At 47.3% G+C, this 23,104-nt stretch overlaps 1 protein-coding gene across 1 annotated transcript; it reads left to right on the top strand.

The window, feature by feature from the left end:
- Nucleotides 1-239: 239 nt before the first annotated feature.
- ZFP36L2 (ZFP36 ring finger protein like 2) lies at nucleotides 240-5,155 on the top strand. Its single transcript, XM_081186009.1, has 2 exons — nucleotides 240-659; nucleotides 1,527-5,155. The coding sequence occupies exons 1-2, from the start codon at nucleotides 255-257 to the stop codon at nucleotides 3,018-3,020; spliced, it is 1,899 nt and encodes a 632-aa protein (XP_081042135.1). The 5' UTR covers nucleotides 240-254; the 3' UTR covers nucleotides 3,021-5,155.
- The last annotated feature ends 17,949 nt before the right edge of the window (nucleotides 5,156-23,104 follow it).

Below are 23,104 nucleotides of genomic sequence, written 5' to 3'. Positions count from 1 at the left end.
CTTGCACCCTTGACTGCGTATATTGGCCGCGCTTATAGAGAGGGAACAGTACCTTCTCTATGCGAGCCAGCGAGCCTCCAGCGCGTGCCTAGCACAGCAAGGACGGGGGGAACCGATCGCTTTGCGCGGCCTTAAGACTTTCTTTGGCGAACGCGACCCTTCCCGAGACCTCTCCCCCTCCTTTCTGGATCGCTTCTCCAACTTGCCCCACCTCCCTCCTCTCCCGGCCGCTGAAAGAAAATTGGCGGCGCCCAATGAGAAGGAGCGCCGAGACAAAAGAGGCAGGGCTAGGCTGGGTGGGAGGGGAACCTCTGGGTGCTGTTGCTGGGAGACCCCGGCCGGGTCAGTGTTGGGTCCCTCCCCGCTGTCCTGGCGTTTATATATGGGGCGTGTACGGCAGTCGCGGAGTTCCAGCACTCGAGATAGCTGCGGCCGCCGCTTTGGCTGGGCACCCGCTTCCCCATCTCGGTTGGGAAATTGATTATATAGACTTTTTCAGCTCTCAAGCAATCCGCCCTTTCCTATCCAGTCGTGGCTCACCCAAAGCTTCCGAGGAAAGTGGGATCTTTCGGTCCTTCCTGCATTTCCGACCATTACAGGATCTAGAAATGTCTACAACACTCTTATCTGCCTTCTACGACATCGACTTCTTGTGCAAGGTAAGGGCAGGGAAGCTCGCTCTCTTGTCTCTCTACCAGGGAGCTGAAATAGTTCAGAGAAGTTTTGGCGCAAAACTGGTTTGCAGAAAGACCCTGTCCAAGGCTGCAATCCTGTGCATGGTTACTTGGGAGCGAGTCTTGCTGAACCCCGTGGGACAGACTCCCTGCTAAGCATGCAGAGGAACGAGCTGCAGGAACGGCTTTGTTCTGCAACAAGTTGCGAGGGGGAAGATTAAAACTTTTCTGCTCTCAGTAACTTCCCAGGGAACCTGCTGCTCCCTGCTGCTCGTGCATCTCTTGTAGCCTTTCGCTTTGTAATGGAGGGAAGTGACAGCGAAGAAGGGCATATTTCCAGTGGAGTGCCTGTTGTTGTCCTCAGTTGTTGTTGTTGTGGTTGTTGTGATTATTCCCGTGTACGTGTGGGGCGGGTGTGTTTTAAAATAAAAACTGCCATGGCAGATGTGTGGAAGCTGAAGCTTGCTACTGCAAGGTCCGGCTGTGTTGAATCGGCACTCTTTCGTGCAGCCCCTCCGGATTGGTGGGAGGGGTTTCGGAGCACCCCTCGAAAAGTTTTAAATTGCAGGTAGCTGCTTGGAGCGGGAGGGGAGGGAGCCTTGACAACCAAGACCGCATGGATACGCGATTGGAGCTGGCGGGGGCTCCTCTTGGGCGATTCCGCTGAGGAAAGACCCTTGTGGTCGGTGCAGAAAAGAGAGACAGAGAGGTGCTGGAGACTTGCAAGCCCCTGTCCTTTCCCCAGGCTCCCGGCAGTCACGGTGCACCCTTTTTTCCCCTTTTTCTTTTCTTTCTCCCTCCCTTCTCTGCCCCGTTCTCCCCTTCTCCCCCACCCTCCCTTCTGGCTCCCAGACCGAGAAATCCCTGAGCAGCATGCTGGACAAGAAGGCGGTGGGGAGCCCCGTGGGCACTTCGCCCAGCTCCAACTTCGCGCCGGGCTTCCTGCGGAGGCATTCGACCAGCAACCTGCAGGCTCTGTCTAACGGCAACGCCAAGTTCCCGGCGGGCTCGCCGTCGCCTTCGCCCTCTTCCTTCGGCGGCCTCAAGGAGCCTGGCACCGGAGGAGGAGGAGGCGGCGGCGGCGGAGGGAGCAGCAGCCCCACCACCGCCTTGCTGAACAAGGAGAACAAGTTCCGAGACCGCTCGTTCAGCGAGAATGGCGAGCGCAGCCAACACCTCATGCAGCAGCTCCAGCAGCAGCAAGTGGTGGTGGTGGCGGCTTCTTCGGCGGGGAAGGGCGGCAACGGCAACGGCGGAGGGGGCGGCGGGGCTCCCATCAACTCGACGCGCTACAAGACGGAGCTGTGCCGGCCCTTCGAGGAGAGCGGCGCCTGCAAGTACGGCGAGAAGTGCCAGTTCGCGCACGGCTTCCACGAGCTGCGCAGCCTGACGCGCCACCCCAAGTACAAGACGGAGCTGTGCCGCACCTTCCACACCATCGGCTTCTGCCCCTACGGGCCGCGCTGCCACTTCATCCACAATGCCGACGAGCGCCGCCCCGCGCCCGCCAACGGCAGCGGCGCCAACCCCGCGACGCCGCAGCACCAGCCGCCGCCCCACCAGACCAGCGCGCCGCCCCCGACGCACAGCGGCGGCGGCCACCACCACCCTCTGCACCCGCCGCACGCGGGAAGCACCGGCGACCTGCGCGCCTTCGCGCCCTCCGCCCGCGACCACCCGCTGGCGGGCAGCGGCTTCGGCATCCCCCACCCTCGAGGCGGAGGAGGAGGGGACAGGCCCAAACTGCACCACAGCCTCAGCTTTTCCGGCTTCTCGGCGCACCACCACCAGCACCACCACGGAGGGGCGCCGGGCGGCTTGGAAGCGGCAGCGGCCGCGGCGGCAGCCTTGCTCCTGGAGAGCCCCGGCGGGTCTCGCACGCCGCCGCCTGCGCGCTCCTCGGGCGGCTCGTACTGCGACGAGCTGGTGGCCTCCCCGCCGTGCGCCAACAACGCCTTCGCCTTCTCGGCGGGCCAGGAGCTGGGCAGCCTCATCGCGCCGCTCGCCCTCCACGCGCCGCCGCCTCCCCCTCCGGCCGGCTGCTTCGCCAACGCGGCCGCCACCGCCACCTTCTACCGCTGCCACCAGCAGCCGGGCGGAGGCGGGAACTGCTGCCCGCCTCCCGGCCCTCCGGCCTCGCCTCCTTTCACCTTCCAGCCTTTGCGCCGCCTCTCCGAGTCGCCCGTTTTCGACGCCCCGCCGAGCCCTCCGGATTCCCTGTCCGACCGAGAGAGCTACCTGAGCGGCTCCCTCAGCTCGGGCAGCCTCAGCGGCTCGGAGTCGCCCAGCCTGGACTCGGGCAGGCGCCTGCCCATCTTCAGCCGCCTCTCCATCTCCGACGACTAAGGAGGCGCCGGGAGAAAGTGGGACTTTGGGGGCGCAGAGGGCAGGTGTCCTATGGTTGTCAATCTTTGGGGACCCCTGCTTTTTTTTGGGGGGGAAGGGAGGGTCCCTCGTTGGGCAAGCTACCCCCTTTCCCCTCTTCAATGCCCCCTATCATTTCCCTGTCTTCTCACCAGGAGCAGAGACTGTAGCAGCCTCCAGATACTAGCCAAGCTCGCACAGACCCTTTTCTGTTTTCTCCCCCACACTTTTTTGTGTGTTCCTTTTTAAGCAAGAGAAATCCTTTTGATTGCTGAGCAAATTCAGAGAGGAGACAGGAAAAAAGAAGCTTCCCCCTGCCCCCCCCCCTTATCAAGAGCTGAACAAATGCCAGTTTGTGAAAGGGCAAATGATGTCATCAAGAGAACAATCTTATTTTTATATATCTAAAGAGACTGGAAGGAGAGGATTTCTCCCCCCCCCTTTTTTTTTAGACTAGGTTATAAATGTGCAGCAGCAGCCATTCCATCTTCCAAGTGTGTTTTATGGGGAGGGGAGGAGACAAAGGGTAATAATAAAGCATTAGCAAACAGTTATGCCCAATCCTACTCCCCCAGGAATCAACAATCATTCTGGAGGCCTATGAACTCTGCATTCCAGGTCCCTCCAGATCGCTATACAATAACAAAAAAAGAATTTAAAGTAAGGAGTGTGGGGTTTTTTTGCCTTTCAATCAAATTTAAAGTAAATATACTAAATGTATAAGCTTTTAAAAGAAAAATCCAACATCCTGCCAAGAATATGCCTTGATAACACTCTAGTTTTTTTATATATATCTTATATATATTATAACATGCTAAAACTTCCATTCCAAAGTTTAATATTGGTTCCATTGCCACCACTTAGTGGATGTTTGGCTTAGAACAATTTTTTTGTTGCTTTATTTGGAAGCATTCAACTGAATTTAGTTTGTAATTGTTGGAGAATAACTGCTGATTTTTAAATTTTTTTTTAGCTGAGTTGATTGCACAAGTCACTGCACAACTCAATATGAAACTATTTAACTTATTTATTATCTTGTGAAAAGTATACATTGGTAATTTGTTCATACTGTATTTATCGGGTATGATGAAAAGCAATAGATATATATTCTTTTATTATGTTTAAATTATGATTGCCATTATTAATCGGCAAAATGTGGAGTGTGTTCTTTTCACAGTAATATATGCCTTTTTGTAACTTCACTTGGTTATTTTATTGTAAATGAGTAAAATTCTTAATTTAAGAGATTGTATGTAATATTTATTTCATTAATTTCTTTCCTTGTTTACGTAAATTGAAAGATTGCATTGGCCTTTTTTTATATAGAAATCTGACTCAATGCTGTGGAAGTAGTTTTGAGAAATTTCAATGGGTTGTGTTTTTTTTTAGAATGTACAATGGTTGTAACCCGTCCAAGTTTAAACCTACTTTGCAATCAGAATTTAAAGTGGCAAAACCTAATTCAAACTTTTAAAATTAACCAAAAAGTATTCGTGTTGCCTAACTTCACCAATCACACTGTGATAGTTAAAAAGTATGTAGCAATAAATATGGGGGGAGGGGGGAGCCCAGTATTACGTCCCACAGTGCCTTCATAAGGGTCCATGCTTGCCTTAAATCTTCCTCAACCAAATGAGTATTTTCTTAATGCTTGAGAATTTGAATGTAGGGCTGGGGTTTTTAACTACATGAAATTGTACCACTCGTGTAAGTAAGGAGGCCACATTTGGGACCTGAACCTGTAAATGTGTTCAGGATCATATCTTTTACAGTTCCAAAACATGAAACTTTGTGTTTGGAAAAAAAGTCAGGAGTTATACAAAACTTTCATGGGAGGGTGAATGGATGAATGAGCAGTACCTTTTTTTTATTAAAAAAAGAAAAGAAAACGTACATAGGTACAGATTCAGCACTATGTACTCTTTGGACTACTTTAACATAAGAAGTATGTTTTGAATGTAACTAGAAGATAAGTCAACTTGAGTTGTAATATATTTTGGAGAGTCAGTTCACTACAAATTTGGAGTGCGAGACTGTAAACTTTGTACTGTAAATGTTTTGTAGTTCTCCCAATAAAAACTCTTGAGGAAAAAAAATCCCAAGCTATTAAAAGCCAATGTCTGCAAGGTGGTGGTTCTTTATTAGTTCTGCCCTATCAGTATGGTGTCTTGGCTACAGATTAACCTGGTTTTGAACTGCAGAATCGCTCCATTCCTGCAGAAATGCTTGGGAGGCTGCCAAAACCAATAAACTTTTGTTCCAGAAGGTTCCAAGGTACTATTTCAAACCACACACAGTCCTGTATACATCCAACTTTTGAAAGGGGGGAGGAGAGAGAAACTGGCTTTCCTTGGTGATCTTTAGAGCTGCTGATTTTTTTACAAAAATAGTGATCAGCTTATTAATATAAAGGAAGTCAACAATAGAATATAACTTTGCCTGGAGAGCAGGAGGAAATGATGAATGGGAATAATACACAGTTCATCCTTGATTACTGTTCAAAATATGTTTCCTTGTAACAACACAGTGGTTTAGCTGGATAAGTTCAATGCTTTTAAAACAACAAAGCACTGCATGTTTTCCTAAGTAGGATTTTTGTCTAGTTCTTGCAAATGGAAGGTAACAAACAAACCACATCTTCATTCTAGCACAGGCTCTCCCAACTCACCAATCCCAGCAAAACTCGGAACAGTTTTCCATTGTTAATCATCCATACAAAAATATTTCCTCCACACAGAAAACTAGCATATGGGGAAGATGGAAGGCTACCAGGGAACTCTGGGAAGCCCAATTTTTTAAGGTACAAAACAGGTATTCTCTCATCTGCCATTGTGAGAATTTGGCCCAAAATACTTGCTATATTGAACGTTTACTTTTTCAGAGCCTGATTAGTTCTTTGTTGTGATATTGGACACATGGAGGCCTGTTAGTAAACCTATTCACCCCATCTCCATTAATAAGTTCCACAAACTTTGAAATGCATTTATTTCCCTATGATTATTCAGGGTTTTTTTTGTCTGTTTGTTTGTTTTGCCTGCTTTAAGGTTAATGTGGCGTTGCTGTGCTGCCAGGACATCTATAAATGCTAGCTAGAATGCAGTGCTGCTACCCACATGTTCTGTAGTTGAACAAAGCTTGGGACTGGCTTTTAAGTACTGAAATTAATGTTTGCTCATTGCTAGTCTGTAGGCATGCCACCAAAGGCAGTTCCCATTATTTCAGAGACTCCGGCCTTTGGTTCTGTGGCTGTGGTTTCTATAGATTAGTATTTGGTGGTTGGGTAATTAGACAGTCATTTTTATAGGAGGCCTTGGTGACAGGCATAGACACCTTCCTGGAAAAGCTAAGAAACAGAACTTGTAACTTTACAAAGTTTAGAAGCTGGCATTCTGGTTTGCAATGGTGCTGTTCTAATATTTGCATGCATGTGTATGTAATGGAACCAATACCCATGCAAGCAGCATCTCTATGGTGCCCTCTAGATGTTGTGGACTATAACTCTCAGTTGCTCTGACCAAGATGACCAGTAGTCATGGCTTATGGGACTTCTAGTCCATAGCATCTGGAGGGCACCATGTTGACTATCCCTGCCCTTCAGGCTTTCATGACCTGTAGCACCAATTTGGAATGCAGACAGTCCTGTATTGGTGCCTGCTGTGCTTGACAATTCCCCAATGCTTGTTCTGTTTCTGCCTGCTGGGGAATGCAGAATGTGCGTACCTGTGCCTGCATTCACCTTGATTGTGAGCAAGTTTGCCATCTATTGGATTTGACTTTTGTAGTAGTGAATGTAATAAATTGCATTCCTTCTATCCTTAAAACAAGTGTGTGTTATAATAGTGCTCATTTATTTGTGTAGCTCCTTAGATGTCTAGAGAGCTTCACATACTGTAGATCAGGCACGTCCAACAGGTAGATTGTGGTCTACCGGTAGATCATTGGATGCCTGTGGTAGACCACTGGCTTCCCCCAAAGAAGCTCAACAGGGCTTTCCTCACTTAAAAGAAGCCCAATATGACCTGAACCCCTAAAAAACTGGCCTTCTTCCCTAAAAGAAAGCTCAACATCTTTGACTTGAACCCTCCCTAGAACACTGCCAGCTTTTAACTCTGAGTAGATCACAGACTCTTGGGAGTTGGCCACCCCTGCTGTAGATTATGTCATTACAAAAACTCTGTAAGGGAAACCAGAATTATACCCATCATGTAAATGGACACAAGCACGACAATGCCTTAGCTGTTTGCAAATTCAAACCATGGACTTGGGAGAATTTTAGCCTGGTTTCTTAAATACAGCACTAGATATTGAAAGTCAAGCTCCCCCCCCCCCTAAAAAAACCAAAATGTAACTGCCTAAATACCTTATCTGGGATGGTTTTATTCTCCCCTCTGCAGCCTGTATTCTATCTTCTAGCCCTTTATTCATTAACAGGCGCTGGGTGTGAGTCATAGCAGCACAGTTTGGTGTTTCCTGATTGGGATGTGAAGCCAGAAAAGCAGCTGTTTCGTATTACACACATTTGGTCTAGCGTTCAGCTATTTTTGTGGTGTGCGCTAAAAAGATCAGTACTGGTGGTCAAATTGCAGCCTGTGCCACGAAGATATTTTAGAACCAATTGTTTGCTCTTGAAACCATTCTAACATTTGTATGAGTTGCTAAGATATATCGGAATTAGGAGAAGCAGTATATCAGCTTCCTCCTGCCTTATGGTGATGTGCAGTGCATCTAGCTTCTTGTAGAAAGTTTGGAATGCTGTATTCTTATGGCAAAAGAATCACGGTCTATACTATGCCATGAAGTTCCATTAAGGTACGGCCTTTTGTACCTTTGCAGTCTTCCCTGGCCTGGCACCGTCCAGATGTTTGGAACTGCAACCCCCATCAGCTCCACTGGCCATGCTGGTGGGGGTTGTAGTTCAGAACATCTGGAGGGTGGCAGGTTAAGGAAAGCGGCCTTAGGTTGTCAGTAAGGGGAGCTGCATTGGAGTAAGTCTTCTGAAGCACCATTGGAATTTGAGTCCAACAGCACCATACAGTTAATGCACATATCTCCAAAGAATACTGGGAACTAGTTTATTAAAAATACTGGAAACCGTAGGTCTGGGGAAAAACTACAGTTCTTATGATTCTTTGGGAGAAGTCATGTATTGAATGCACCTTAAATGTGTGCTGTGGAATGTGGATCTGCCTTAGTTAGATCTCAGGCCATAATGAAAAATAGTTCCATGCACTTTAAAAAAAACACCTTTCAGCTCAGCCTTCCACAACTTGCTGCCCTACAGTTCTGGACTTTCACCATGTAACACGGTGAAGAGAGATTATCACGGCTGTTGGTATAAGGATTCCTAAGGCTAAAAGCTGCCTGCAGAACACTCTTGCAGTAGTATGTGTTTCTGGGAAAGCATAAAGGTTTTCTGTAACTTTGAGAAGTGGGAACTCAGCCCAAGGTATAAAGCTGTAGGGGAGGTTTCAAAGATTATGGGCATTAAGTGTTGTGCAGAAGAGGCAAGAAGTTTGCCCAAAGGGATCCACTTGGAGCTTGGAACCTAAAGGAAGGAGGAACTTGGGGACATAGGATGCTGCCTTTATACTGAGTCAGGCCCATTAGTTGATCTCAACAGGGGTGCCAGCTTGAATAAAATATGGGGGTGGGGGGCTGGACAGGTAGGAGTTGGCTTCTATGGAGACTCCCCAAGGAGTCTCCCATCTACTCACTGATCAGTGCCATACCCTACCTGTTGCAATGACAAGCACTTCACTAGTCAGTAATAGTCAAATTTCTTGTGTCAGGTGGTTGCTTTGCTGCAGAGAAGTGTCCGAAATGTGCCCAGCAGGGTGCAGTTCCTAAGCGAGTACCTGTAAAATATGAAGCAAGTGCATGGTTGATCTGGATGAGCATTGCTCTGTGGTACAGCGCCTCCTTTACATATAGCAGGATATGATGCTGCGGAGCAGTGGTATAATTTGGTGCAATACACTTCCTTATATCAGGGTCAAGGGAGCCCGTGGCTGTCTGTCAGCCCCAGCCGGTGCAGCCAATAATCCAAGGCGATTGGCATGGTACAGGTTTCATGCTGCTGCTGCCTTAGGGAAGCAAGGGAGAGTTAAATGGATGATGCCCATCAGGCCTGGCGTTGTTGGGTAGGCAGGTCTAACTCATCAGGGCTATGAGGAAAGGACTAATAAAGCACATGTACCGCCTTGAAAGCAGTGGGTTTCTTCCCACGTGGAGCTGAAGTTCTTGCGTAAGGCCGCCTTTGCTCTTTCCGTGGGATTGCTGCTGTTCTTTGGCCAATTCGGCAAAGCCGAGGAGCGGCTGTTTTTAACCGTGCTCCAGTTCCTTTGCATGAATTAAGGGCCGTTTGAAGGTTGCAAGTCTTGGGAAAGCGCCGTCAGCTTCCTTTTCTAAAGCAAGCATGGAAAGGAACTAAGGGCTGCAACCAAACTGGCTGCTTTTCCCCTTTCGGACTAAAATAACAACAATAATAAATCCATTTGTATTCACCGCCAAACCCTTGCTTTCTCGGAAAGCCTCTTGCTTTTGTTTTGGCGGATCTTAATTCGTTGGCCAGGCTTTGAGCTGGAGTTGTTGCATGAGTGTGTTCTATCTTAAGTGCTGAAAACCTGGAATTTGCAGCAGCTGTGCTGGATCTTGCTTAAGCTATTTGTGAGTTGCAGAACTGGGCCCAGAAAATCCCCACTGAAGAAGCCACTGCCCTGAGCAGTGGTCTGGCCTTCAGACATAACTGGGTGCCTTCAGCTTCTAATATAATTTGGGGACCGAAGACAAAACCATCCCAAATTCTAAAATGGTCGAGTTGTATTGTAGTGGCTCTGAGTCGTAAATTAAAGCCTTGCATTTGAAACTTAGAAAGAACTCTGTTTTATCCCGAGGGTAATGAGGAAGAATACTTCCCCCTAGAACCATGTTATAACACAAAAGCATGATAACATCTCTCAGGATTGCCTCATCTGCAGAACACATGAGGTTACTTTACATTGCAGAAGATTATTGGGCCATCTAGCCTGGGATTATCTGCCATGACTAGCAGATCTTCTTGGCTAGCGAACCCGGCTGCATTCAGATGCAGTGATAAACTATGCTTTACTGCCTTGTTAATTACCCTGAGCCATGAGTTCATGCACACGTTTTCCCTCTCCTCTGGTGTAGTGCATTCACTTCTTTATATATATATTGTTGTTGTTTAGTCGTGTCTGACTCTGTGACCCCATGAACCAGAGCACGCCAGGCACTCCTGTCTTCTACTTCCTCCCGCAGTTCGGTCAAACTCATGCTGGTAGCTTCGAGAACACTATCCAACCATCTCGTCCTCTGTCGTCCCCTTCTCCTTGAGCCCTCAATCTTTCCCAACATCAGGGTCTTTTCCAGGGAGTCTTCTCTTCTCATGAGGTGGCCAAAGTATTGGAGCCTCAGCTTCAGGATCTGTCCTTCCAGTGAGCACTCAGGGCTGATTTCCTTAAGAATGGATAGGTTTAATCTTCTCGCAGTCCGTGGGACTCTCAAGAGTCTCCTCCAGCACCATAATTCAAAAGCATCAATTCTTCGGCGATCAGCCTTCTTTATGATCCAGCTCTCACTTCCATACATCACTACTGGGAAAACCATAGCTTTAACTATATGGACCTTTGTCGGCAAGGTGATGTCTCTGCTTTTTAAGATGCTGTCTAGGTTTGTCATTACTTAAACTAGGCCAGTTTAGCATTATGTCTGAAACCAGATGAAATGCCATTACTCTTAACTACGGTTTACAGAAACATGCTGACTTCAAACCATGGTTTATGCAGCCGGCTTGATCCGATGCACAGTTTAGGATTCAACATCCAAACTTTGCTACATCCAAACTTTGCCCCCCTTCACTAGGAGATGCCATGAATTGGGCCTGGGATCTTTCACGTGCAGAACATATTCTCTGCCTTGGAGCCATGGTGCAGCCCTCCTGGAGACTGTGATATGCTTTATGGATCTTTTGTAAAAAGATGTAGCAAGACTTAACACCTTGGATTTATTAAAGCTGTGCTTTGTCTCAGTAATGTTTACAATAACCCTGTGACCTGGGTCTGAATTATTATTTTTCTGTTGTGAACTGGAGGGCTGTAACTGACAGCGTGTTGCTTAAGTCCCCCTACTGAGTCATGGCAAAAGGATGATCACAACCAGGAAATTATTGCCTTGCAGCTGTGTCTCTTAGCCAGCACCTTATTGTAGATCACGTTCACAAGTTTGGGGAAGGAATGCATCTTCTACCCAGTTCACTGTCAGCTGAAGCCCCCTACCCTGTGCTGTTTTCAAGGACAGAGTATTGCAAACATCACCTTTCAAAATCACCCGGCTATCGCTGTCTTAATGATTATACTCTAGCATTTTTATCCTGCCCTTGCATTTTGTTTTTAATGTGCACACAATACCTTCCTGAGGTATTTGCAACCTTTCCAAGTGTAGCCTTCTACCGTTTAATAGTTTCATATTTTATTAAAAGAATTCAGTTGGAGCAAATAAAGTGATGAAAGATAGAGTGAAAATAAGTGCAAAAAAATACAGTAAGGAAGAAATACATAAAATACAATCAGTTGCACTTCCCTATGTTATTATGTACATACTGTATATAAATAACATTGTTTTCCTAACACATATACTCTGGTTTCTCTTCAGGTCATATCAATCTTTTGCCTTTTACTAAAGATTTCTGTGGAGAGGACCCTGAATGCTCTTCAGTGGCAGGAGGTGGTGCTACTTTTGAATGGGAGCTAAGCTCAGTTTCCAACCACTTTGTAAATGTAATTCCCCAGCCTATAGAACTCTTAAACTTATTCCATTGATTTATAGCCAGATTAGGCATGTTCAGTTGCCCGGCCGAAGTAGCAACAGCAGCAGAAAAGGCATGTGGTAGCACAGAAAAGGCTAGGCGCTGTCCTGGTTAAGGTGAGGGTCTGAACTCTGGTGCCAGCCCTGCTTTTACTTTCAAAAGATGATAAATCGCATCCACGCCATCCATTAAAAGCATTCTTATGCCACTTTAACAGTCATTGCTTCCCCACAAAGAATCTTGGGAACTGTAGTTTGTTAAGGGTGCTGTAAGTTATTGGGGAACCCCTCACAATGCTACAATTCCAAGTAGTAGTAGTAGTAGCAATAATAATAATAATAATAATAATAATAATAATAATAATAATAATAAAATTTATTATTTATACCTCGCCCATCTGGTTGGGTTTCCCCAGCTACTCTGGATTGGCTCCCAACAGAATATTAAAACAGAATAAAACTTCAAACTTTAAAAACTTCCCTAAACAGGGCTGCCTTCAGATGTCTTCTAAATGTCAGATACAGTGGTACCTTGGGTTACAGATGCTTCAGGTTACATACGCTTCAGGTTACAGACTTTGCTAACCCAGAAATACTACCTTGGTTTAAGAACTTTGCTTCAGGATGAGAACAGAAATCGTGCAGCAGCGGCCCATTAGCTAAAGTGGTGCTTCAGGTTAAGAACAGTTTCAGGTTAAGAACAGACCTCCAGAACGAATTAAGTACTTAACCAGAGGTACCACTGTAGTTGTTTATTTCCTTGACATCTGGTGGTATTTCACAGGGCGGGCGCCACTACCTAGAAGGCCCTCTGTCTGGTTCCCTGTAACTTCGCTTCTCGCAGTGAGGGAACCGCCAGAAGGCCCTCAGAGGAGGACCTCAGTGTCCGGGCTGAACGATGGGGGTGAAGATGCTTCTTCAGTTATACTGGGCTGAGGGCCGTTTAGGGTTTTAAAGGTCAGCACAAACACTTTGAATTGTGCTCAGAAACGTACGGGGAGCCATTGTAGGTCTTTCAGGACTGGTGTTATGTGGTCTCAGCTGCCGCTTCCAGGTACTAGTCTAGCTGCCGCATTCTGGATTAGTTGTAGTTTCCAGGTCACCTTCAAAGGTAGCCCCATGTGGAGCAGATTGCAGTAGTCCAAGCGAGAGATAACTAGAGCATGCGCCACTCTGGCGAGATTGTGCGCAGGCAGGTAGAGTCTCGGTCTGTGTACCCAGGATTCTTGGGGGGCGGGCGGAGCCATTATTGTGAAAGTGGTACAAGACTGCTTGAAAAATGTTGTGTGGATGTGACTGATGACTCTTCACCTCTTGTTCCAGCGGTGTCATGGGCTTGACAGAGCACTTGTGCGCCTCCCCCCCCTCCCCACTCGTACAACAGGAATGGTTGTGCAAGACAGCAGATGGTCAGCAGTAACATTCTTGTGATCATGGGAAATATTTAGCACATGTGATGTCACGCAAGCCCCTGTCTTGGAGTTATTAAGCTGAGTGTTTTGGGAACTGACAACTGAGATTTCTTAACGGCCTCTCATGCTGTATGGAAATGCATCTGCACAGGTTTGTTTCAAATAGCGGACACGCCACTTCTCGTGCGCACTGTGATCTGGGTGCATTAAAACTCAAGTGTGAGAGCTGGAAGTCTCTGATTTTAAAGCCTGAGGGTAAATGTTGTTCTGCTTCCTTGCTTGATCTTATTAGACTTCTAGCGCCACCTTTCAAAATATGAACAGGCAGCTTACAAAATGATATTTTTAAAAATCAAAACATCAAAATTTACAATTAAAGATAAAAAAACAGAAAGAGCAGAATAGGTATTAGATTATGATGAGGACAACGACGACGATAATTTATTATTTATACCTCGTCCATCTGGTTGGGTTTCCCTAGCTACTCTGGGCGGCTCCCAACAGAATATTAAAAACACGATAAAACATCAAACATTAAAAACTTCCCCAAACAGGGCTGCCTTCAGATGTCTTCTAAAAGTAATATACCCGTATTTTTCGCTCTATAACACGCACCTGACCATAACACGCACGTAGTTTTTAGAGGAGGAAAACAAGAAAAAAAATACTCCTAAACGAAACAGTGGATGTATGATTTTTGTGGTTCATGCTGTGGCCACAGACATGTGATCTGACAGTGAGTTTGGAGTAGCCCAATGCAAAAATCCTGAGGATCCATGTGGATCCGTGCTTTGTAACCACGTTTTAAGTGGGGAGGGAAGGAAAAGCACTCAAGGGACAAGGAGCACGCGTGGGGTGGGTGGAGAAGGATGCTGCTAATAATGAAGAAGAGGGGTATAAGGGGAGAAGGCTCCTCTCCTCTCCCACTTTGCTCCTTTAAAGAAGCAGGCTCTCTTTCCTTCTCTCCTCCCCACTCAGCGGATCCTCTCCCGCTTTGCTGTTTCAAAGCGAGCCACGGAGGAGGGAAGGAAGGGGAACCATGGATCCTCTGCTCACGACTGCAATAGATCCCCCCCGCCACCCGTAGGCATTCCCTCCATAACAGGCACAGACATTTCCCCTTACTTTCTAGGAGGAAAAAAGTGAGTGTTATGGTGCAAAAAATACGGTAGTTGTTTATTTCCTTGACATCTGATGGGAGGGCGTTCCACAGGACAGGCGCCGCTATCGAGAAGGCCTTCTGCCTTCTAACCCCTCTTAAAGTTTTAAATCCTCACAGCCAGTGAAAACAACATTTCAGCCACAAAAGCCATCTATTTTGAAAGAAAATTGGGGGCGGGGGGGAGCTCATCAGGCCCCACCTAAAACACAATAGGGGAGGAACTACAGTGGTACCTCGGGTTAAGTACTTAATTCGTTCCGGAGGTCTGTTCTTAACCTGAAACTGTTCTTAACCTGAAGCACCACTTTAGCTAATGGGGCTTCCTGCTGCTGCCGCGCCGTCAGAGCACGATTTCTGTTCTCATCCTGAAGCAAAGTTCTTAACCCGGGGTAATATTTCTGGGTTAGCGGAGTCTGTAACCTGAAGCGTATGTAACCTGAAGCGTATGTAACCTGAAGCGTATGTAACCTGAGGTACCACTGTAATTGTATCTTTTGGTTAAGGGAGTTCCATAGACTATAATAATTATTTATTTTTATTAGAAGGGGACCACCACCAAAAAGATCTTGTCTCTTGTGCTTCCTATCCCAACTGCCGCTGCTGGTGGGCGTATGAGCATTTATGCACACTGAAAAACAACATTTTGAAAGATAAGCATGGAGTGGGCAATGCCCTTTCCATGGATGTCAGTCTCCAAGAACGGTCTCAGAAATCTGCTTTTGGTGAATTTATAAACTGGCTGTCACTTACAATTTGTTGCCAGAACAGAAGATGAGGTGAGCATAGATAACTTTGAAGTTTTAGGTTTATCCTCCACAAATAAAGTGATTGACTAAAACAGGGTCTCTGTGTTGGGTGATGTTCTGCTCAAATAGGTCATATGGCATAAAGTTTCTGCTGAGGATGGGGAACCTGTGGCCATCCAGATGTTGCCAGTTTGCATCTCTCTCTCTCTCTCTCTCTCTCTCTCTCTCTCTCTCTCTCTCTCTCTCCCTCCCTGACCACTGCCCATACTCGGTTGGGCTGCTGCAAGGTGGAGTCTGACATCATCTGCTACCCCATCCCTGTGTAATGCTGCCATCTTTCCCAAAGTGCTTGGGCTGCTAAATAACATAACTACAACTCCCCTCAGAACCAGGAAGCATAGCCAGTGGCCAAGGGTAATGGGAGTTGGAGTTTAGCAGCATCTGAAGAGCCAGAGGTTGCCGACACCTGGTATAGGGACACAGGACAGATGTCTCTGCCTTTGAAGAGGAGGTGGGTAGTGAACAAGGAGAAGACCTTCTCAGCTGGGACACAAATTCATATACACCCTGGGAGACTGGCTGGTGCCTCCTACTCTTCCATCGTTTTCCAGCTGAGGTAGGACTCCATATTCTGCCATGCTTAAAAGTCTTAATACTGTGGTGATTTGACTGCTGACAGGTTTGGTCGGCTGTTTTAATGTTCGATCACTGTGTTTGGTTTTTGTTGGGTTGGATCCAGGCTTGTGGCAAATGGAATTACCTTCATGTGCTCCGCAGGAGTAATAATAATAATAATAATAATAATAATAATTTATTTATACCCCGACTATCTGGTTGGGGTTTCCCCAGCCACTCTGGGTGGCTCCCAACAGAATATTAAAAACATGATAAAACATCCAACATTAAAAGCTTCCCTAAACAGGGCTGCCTTCAGATGTCATCTAAAAGTCAGATAGTTGTTTATTTCCTTGACATCTGATGGGAGGGTGTTCCACAGGGTGGGTGCCACTACCGAGAAGGCTCTTTGCCTTCTCCCTGTAACCTCACTTCTCGCAGTGAAGGAACCGCCAGAAGGCCCTCAGAGCTGGACCTCAGTGTCGGGGCTGAGCGATGGGGGTGGAGATGCTCCTTCAGGAGGAAGTCAATTGTCACCAGTTTCCTGCAGTCTACTCTTGCCATTGGAAATCTTCCTTGGAGGTGAGGGACCCTCTGGAGCAGCATGGGAGGTTGTATGGGCAGCTGCAAGGGGAAGAAAAGTCACTCTTCCTCAACTCCTTTCCTGGCACCAGATGCACTTTGGGATCAGACTCCAGTGGGAAGATGTGTCCGCATCTAGTCCGCTGTGCTTTTCTTAATACGGCGAACCACCCTGCAAATATTGATAACGAAAGAGCATTAGACCTTGACCAAAGAAATAACAGAATAGTTGGGTTTTGCCTTGGAATGGCTTTCGTGGGAAACGAAGAACAAATATTCGTTCTGAAAGTGTGGCCCAGAGAAACCACTGCAGTAAGCAAAGCAAAAACACTTTGAAACTGCCTAATAGAATATCTGCAGTGGGAATCCGTTCATTGTTAATAACAAACTTCTGAAACAGGAAATTTTCTGCAGAAAAATAAAGCGCTGGAACATTTCCCATTCTCCACCACCCATCATCTCTCCCCCCCCCCCTTTTATGTGGTCATGAAGAGCAAATGAGATAGTCAAACTGGTTCCATCTGGACTACTGCAATTGAGGGCTCACATAATTATTTTTTATTTCCCAACATTTATAAACGTGTGAGGGAAGGGGATTGCCGGCTGGTTTTGACAAAACCCTTCACACCAGGCCCTAGGGATAGGAGGGGCTGCGCAGATTGTCAGGAAGCCCCTCACACAGGGCCTTAGGGACAGGAGCAGCCAAGAAACGCAATTGCTGAATCAGATTGGCTGCGACAGAAACTGGATTGCCCAGATCTCTCTTCAGACCTTTGACATCTGTCCCAGAGGATACAGGGAAATCTTGTCCAGACAGAATCTACCTAGAAAGTCTCCCTGATCTTCCATGCCTGCCAGTAAAGTTTGGCAAACTCAGGGTAACGATTCCTCCCTTAGGGGTGAACCTATGGGCTATATAGATATATATGCAATTGCCAAATTCCACCAGTGCTCTCCATGCAGAGACTTCAAGGAGCTGGTGTATCCACCCCCCCCCGCCAGTTCCCTCCTTCAAACTGCTGCCTTTGGTTCTTATTCCACGGTTTCAGCTGAGACATGACACTGGAGCACCTCATTGATTGGTAAATATTTGCATAGTGCTTTGACCTCGTACAGGCCAGTATAACTACTCAGGATTAGTCAGCAGCTACGCTCCGTCCCAACCGTGGCGTTTGACCCAAATATTTTTAAATATTTATAAGGAGAAGAATTCATGGCTTGATCGGAGAATAAATCATAAGATACTGCCTCGCCTGCTCCTCCGCCGTCCTGAGTTTCCTGATTTTAAATTATCTCTCTCCCCCCCGCTCCCCAGCCCCGCTTGTTCTTCTGGTTAGTTCCTGGTATTAATCTACTTGGGGCGCGATTGCAACAAGCTTGGAGTCGTGACAATGTTGCAAACAATTCCATGTATTTGCATAGAGTTAACAAAGTGTGCTAAAGTTGTGTGTGAGAGAGATAAATGTCTGCTCCAGGATGTATTAAGCTACCTTTGTAGCCCTCGCCTGCTTTCCAAAGAGGTGGAAACAATTTACGAGGGGGCCATACGTTTTTATCACCGCACCAGACCTGTGACTTGCTCAAGACTGCCTGGGGACATAAAAATGTGAGCCTCTAGCTTCTCCTAGCACTCTAGTGCAGTCTTTGCCAACCTGGTGCCTGCCTGATGTTGTCGGACTACAATTCCCAGCAGGCCCAGCCACGGGACTGCTGGGAGTTGTAGTCCAACAACATCCGGAGAGCATCAGGCTGGCAAAGGATGCGTCCAGATACTACAGTACCTCAGTGTCCTGATTTGTGGAGACCGTAGCTTTTTCCTGCGGCGACAGCTTCAAGGTAGCGTCACACCTAAAACAGACGCACGCTGATTTCATAATTTAGTTACCGGTATTTCATAAAATGTATACACCGCTTGATTGCAGAAGAAAAAGCGGCTTACAAAAAGACACACACACACACACACACACACACACACACACACACACACACACACTGCTGAAACAGTACTTATCCCAGGTCACAGAGTAAAAGCATTTTGCATCAGTCAGATCAAGAAAATGTGCCAGGTTTGGAGGAGCTCCCAGGAAAGAGAACCTCAGAGCTAGGGAGCAGGCATGTAGACCATGTGTACCTGCCCTGTTGGACCCCAACACCCACGGAAAACCTGCCAAGTTCTTGGTCAGCTACCAGTTAAAGTGAGACTTAATCTGCAAGAGTGGTTATATATCTACTAATTAAGTGTCTGGGGTAAAGTGTGGAGGAGCAGCAGAAGGAAAGACTTATCGTACTCTGAAAGAATCCCTGTTGCAAAGACCGTGTTGGTGGGAAGATTTTCTCCCGTTTCAAGGGGATCGGTGAGAACCCCGCAGGGCCAGCCCTACCATTAGGCAGAGTGAAGCAGCAGGGACTGGTGTCAAGGTGTTGGAGACAGCTCTGCATGCTACATGGCTTGCCTTGTGCCCCGCAAGCTAGCAAGCCTACTAGCCTTTGGTGCCATTGTGGATGCTGTCCTGTTGGTTGGTACCTGCCTTCCTGGCTTCTACACATGGAATGGGAACATTGAAAGCTCTCTTACATTGAATCAGATTATGGGTCCATCTAGCTGAGTCTTCTCTTCACTGATTGGCAGCAGCTCTTTGGGATTTCAAGCATCAGCCCTACCTGGTGATGTCAGAGATTGAACTCAGTGCCTTCTGCATGAAAAGCAGGTGCCCTGCTCCTGAGGCACTTTGCCTCGGGTTGCAGAATGCCTCGGGCTGGCCCAGGGAGTGTGGACCAAGCAGCCCCAGGGCATGATTCAGCAACCACACAGATAAGCGGCTCAGTTTCCCCTTCTCTTTATGCAAATGGACAGGGCAGAGATTTGACTCTCGGCCCTTGGTGACAAGTCAGGCTCCTAGATTCATCTTCTGCCCTTGGGGAATTCCTCTTGTGAAAAGAGTTTCTGCTGGCTCGTTCCGGCATTCTTTAGGCCTGAGTTCATGCTGAAAAATCTCCTGAAAGTTCTCCTTGTTTCAAAGGAAGTCCTCTTGGCAGCTGCAAAGAAAGCAACGAAATACTTTGCAAGAGCGTCTTAAGGAATATCTCTGCTTTGTGCTAAAGCAACCACTGCAAAGCCTGTCTTACTTCTTCTGTCAGAGGCATCTGAATATATCTGAAGATCACAAGGGTGCTGTTTTCAGGCTTTCCAGGAGCATTTGGTTGGCTGCTGTGAGACCTGGGACACAGGTACGTTCATCAAGAAAAAGTGTTTTATACGTGTTATAAAACGGTGACACCAGATGGTGCTGTGGAGTCCCATCTTTCGCCAACGTGATTTCCCATAATAAAGTTCACGCTGCGTTTTCCTGAAATGCATTTTTGATGTCTCTAGATCCATCCCAGGATCCTTTGACTGGATGATCCACTGGTCTGATCTTCTCACACTTTTATGGAAAACTGGTGCCATTGGAACATGGAATCAGATGTTCATAAATAAGAGCTTTCTTCCCACTGGCTTGACCCAGGGCCAGCCATGTCATTAGACAGAGTGAAGCAGTTGTCTCTTCAGATGCAGGGAGTAAGAGGGTCAGAGAGCGGTGGCAAGGTATTGGAGGACAGAGCTTGGTGTGTCCTGCATTAGCTAGTCTTACATGTGTTGGTGGATGCCAGCCAGTCCACTGTCTTCTGAATATGGAGAAGCGGCTATGCCATCTTGCCCTTTGCCTCAGGCAGCAAAATGTCTTGAACCAGCCTTGGTCTGACCATAACCCTCCTGTTGCATCCAATGGTAGTCCTGCCCAGGGTAGATCCACTGAAGTTAGTAGACATTACCAATTTAGGTTCACTGATGTGAATAGTTGAATACAGCCCCATGCCTGCAACAGATGCTCCACCTCCACAGTTTTACACCAGTGTCATCACTCTCAAGTTGCACTGCTGCATCCCTTGGACCGGTCCTTTCAGGTGGTAGCTTCAGGGGTACCGTTAGAGGGCAGCAAATGGTCTGTTATTTTTATTATATTTCATGCAGCCTGTTCTCCCCTGTCTTGCTAGCGTGGTCTAGTGGCTAGGGTGTTGGATTAGGACCTGGGAGACCAGGGTTCAAATCCCCACTCGGCCATGGAGCTTGCTGAGTGACCTTGGGCCAGTCACCTCCTCTCAGCCTAACCTGCTCACAGGGTTGTTGTGGGGGGAAGGAAGAACTCTATATGCCACCTTGAGCTCCTTGGAGGGGTATAAATCCATTAAATAAATAAATAAATAGTTGGTCCTCTCAAAATTAGCACATTATGTTTAGCTCAGTTGTGCAGAGGTCGTGTAGAACCTACTGTGCTCCAAAGGTCATGGCATTTCTTTTGCGCAGTGATCTCCCTGAGGAGGCTTATCTGCTACCTGTTGACAACAATTGCGTCCCATCTTTCCTCCAAGGAGTTTAGGCGTCCATAGTTCTTATCTTCCCCGTTTTATCTTTACAGCAGTTCCATGGGGGTAGGCTAAACAAAGAGACGGATGGCTGGCCCAATGTCACCAAGGCAAGTGGGGTTTGAACCCTTCTCTCCCAGGTCCTGGTCCGACACTAACCACTACACCACACAGTCTTTGCATGATCCTCCCTGGAGACTGAACCTGGGGCTTTCTGCATGCAGAGCAGATACTCTGCCACGGAGCTGCCAGCCCCACGCAGTCTTCTCTTTCCAGCTGCAAACTCCACCCCAATCCTCATCCCAGTCTTTTACCCAGCATTTATGCTTTTTAAAACAACCATTGGCCCTACGGGGGCTTTAAAAATCCCTGGGCGGGTCTTTGAGTCTTTGAGAAGACTCAAAGGAGAGGCCTTGCTAGTCAAATCCAGCCTGCTAGATGGAAGCTCCCCATCTGTGATATATAGAAAAAAATGGATGGGGCATCCTTTTCCTTAGTATGATTTCACTTCTGGATGGTATTTTTTATTATCATCTCAGTCAGCATGACTAAGCCGCTTCTGGCAAACCAGAGCAGCGCACGGAAACGCCGTTTACCTTCCCGCTGGAGCAGTACCTATTTATCTACTTGCACTGGCGTGCTTTCGAACTGTTAGGTTGGCAGGAGCTGGGACTGAGCAACGGGAGCTCACCCCGTTGCGGGGATTCAAACTGCCGACCTTCTGATCGGCAAGTCCTAGGCTCTGTGGTTTAACCCACAGCGCCACCCACGTCCCTAAGTTTAATAGTGGTTCTTCTGTGTGTGCTTTGAAATATACCACCCCCCCACCTCAATCTAGCTCACCTTCACTGAGCCGTTCCGTCAGCCTCTGGAGCTTAGTTCAGTCTTCGCCAAGCTGGCGCCCTCCAGATGTTTTGCACTGCAACTCACATCAGCCCCAGTCTCTCCCAGCTCTACTTCAGCATGCTTGGGTTTGAACTTGGGACCTTTCATATGCAAATCATGTTCTCCACACCTATGGACCCTTCCCAGAGCTCACTGGCAGAGCAAAATGTCTCAAGTTCAACCTCTGATAGGGTCCCTGTCTGAAACTGTAGAGAGCTGCTGCCAATCGGTGTATAAATTACTGAGATGGACCGGTAGTCTTGAGCTGGCATATATTCAGATTAACAGGGAGCCCTGGGTAGTGAATCTGAGCCTGTGTGGCGATCACACAGGGCCCCCGGACGTTTGACAGTCTATTGACCACTGCCACCACTGTGATTGCTTTTTCCGCTGCCACCACCCCATATCTCACGGGGACACACGGAGTCCAGTCAGTTGTTAACATTAACAAATAATCAAGTTTATTTTTAAATGCAGGAACAAGCTTATGGTTACAGTTAATATTTCTTGGCAGTTTCTTAATCTTAGTTCCTAGCAACTTGAAACTGATTATTCCCAACTATCTATCTGACTCCACCTAACAATTCCTCTCACTCTCTCACAATACAACTCTACCAACCTACACCTAATGCTCCCTCTTCCTTCTTCAACTCCCCAAACCTCAACTGACTTTCAAAACCTCCCACTCTAACTTTTACTCCTCCCTTGCATTCCCACTGGCCAATCACATCACACTCATTTAACCCTTTCCTTATGACCCATCCTAGGAGGCAAACGCCACAGCCTCAAACTTATAATGTGTGTCTCTGAGAGTGGTGGTGGGACAATGAAGACAGTTCAGAGGAGGAAGGGGGTGGTGGTGAACAAGCAACAGGCTTGAGTGAGAAAGACGGAAGACACTGCAGACACAGAACAGGCAGCCGAGGAGGAGATGGGGCGGAAGCTGAGACAGATTCACAGGAGCTGGCAGGTCCTACTGCGTTTTGCTCTTCTGCCCTCTTGTCTCCAAGGACTCGGAAGGTTTTACATGCTAGGGCAGAAAGCTCAGAGGGCCCCTCCCCAGCAGAGCTTAAGATTGCTGAGAAGACAGCCAGACAGGGAGGAGGCTTAGGATAAAGCAGGAGACCCAGATCGTCAGTTCTGGCAACATCATTACTGGGGCCAGTTGTGCCATAGGGTTCTCAGTGTATATTCTGTTTCCTTGAATAAAGAATTAACTTCACTATTCATTTCTGAGTCTCCGTGCTGACCTGCAGCTGAACCAGCCCTGACAATCCTCACCTGTAGAAGATCCAGGTGTCCCAGTCCCACAGAACCCTAAATGTGAGGAAGTGCTCATGCGCTGGCCTTTCAGTACAGACAACCTCATGCAGCATTCGGTTGTTCAAAAAAAGGATGGCCTGATTCAAAGGGTAGGACTTGAGCCCACAATACTCT

Source organism: Podarcis bocagei, assembly GCF_964188305.1.
Source record: "Podarcis bocagei genome assembly, chromosome: 3".
NCBI classification, from domain to species: Eukaryota; Metazoa; Chordata; class Lepidosauria; order Squamata; family Lacertidae; genus Podarcis; species Podarcis bocagei.
Note: the sequence above shows the minus strand (reverse complement) of the source record. Positions and strands in the feature narration are given on the sequence as shown.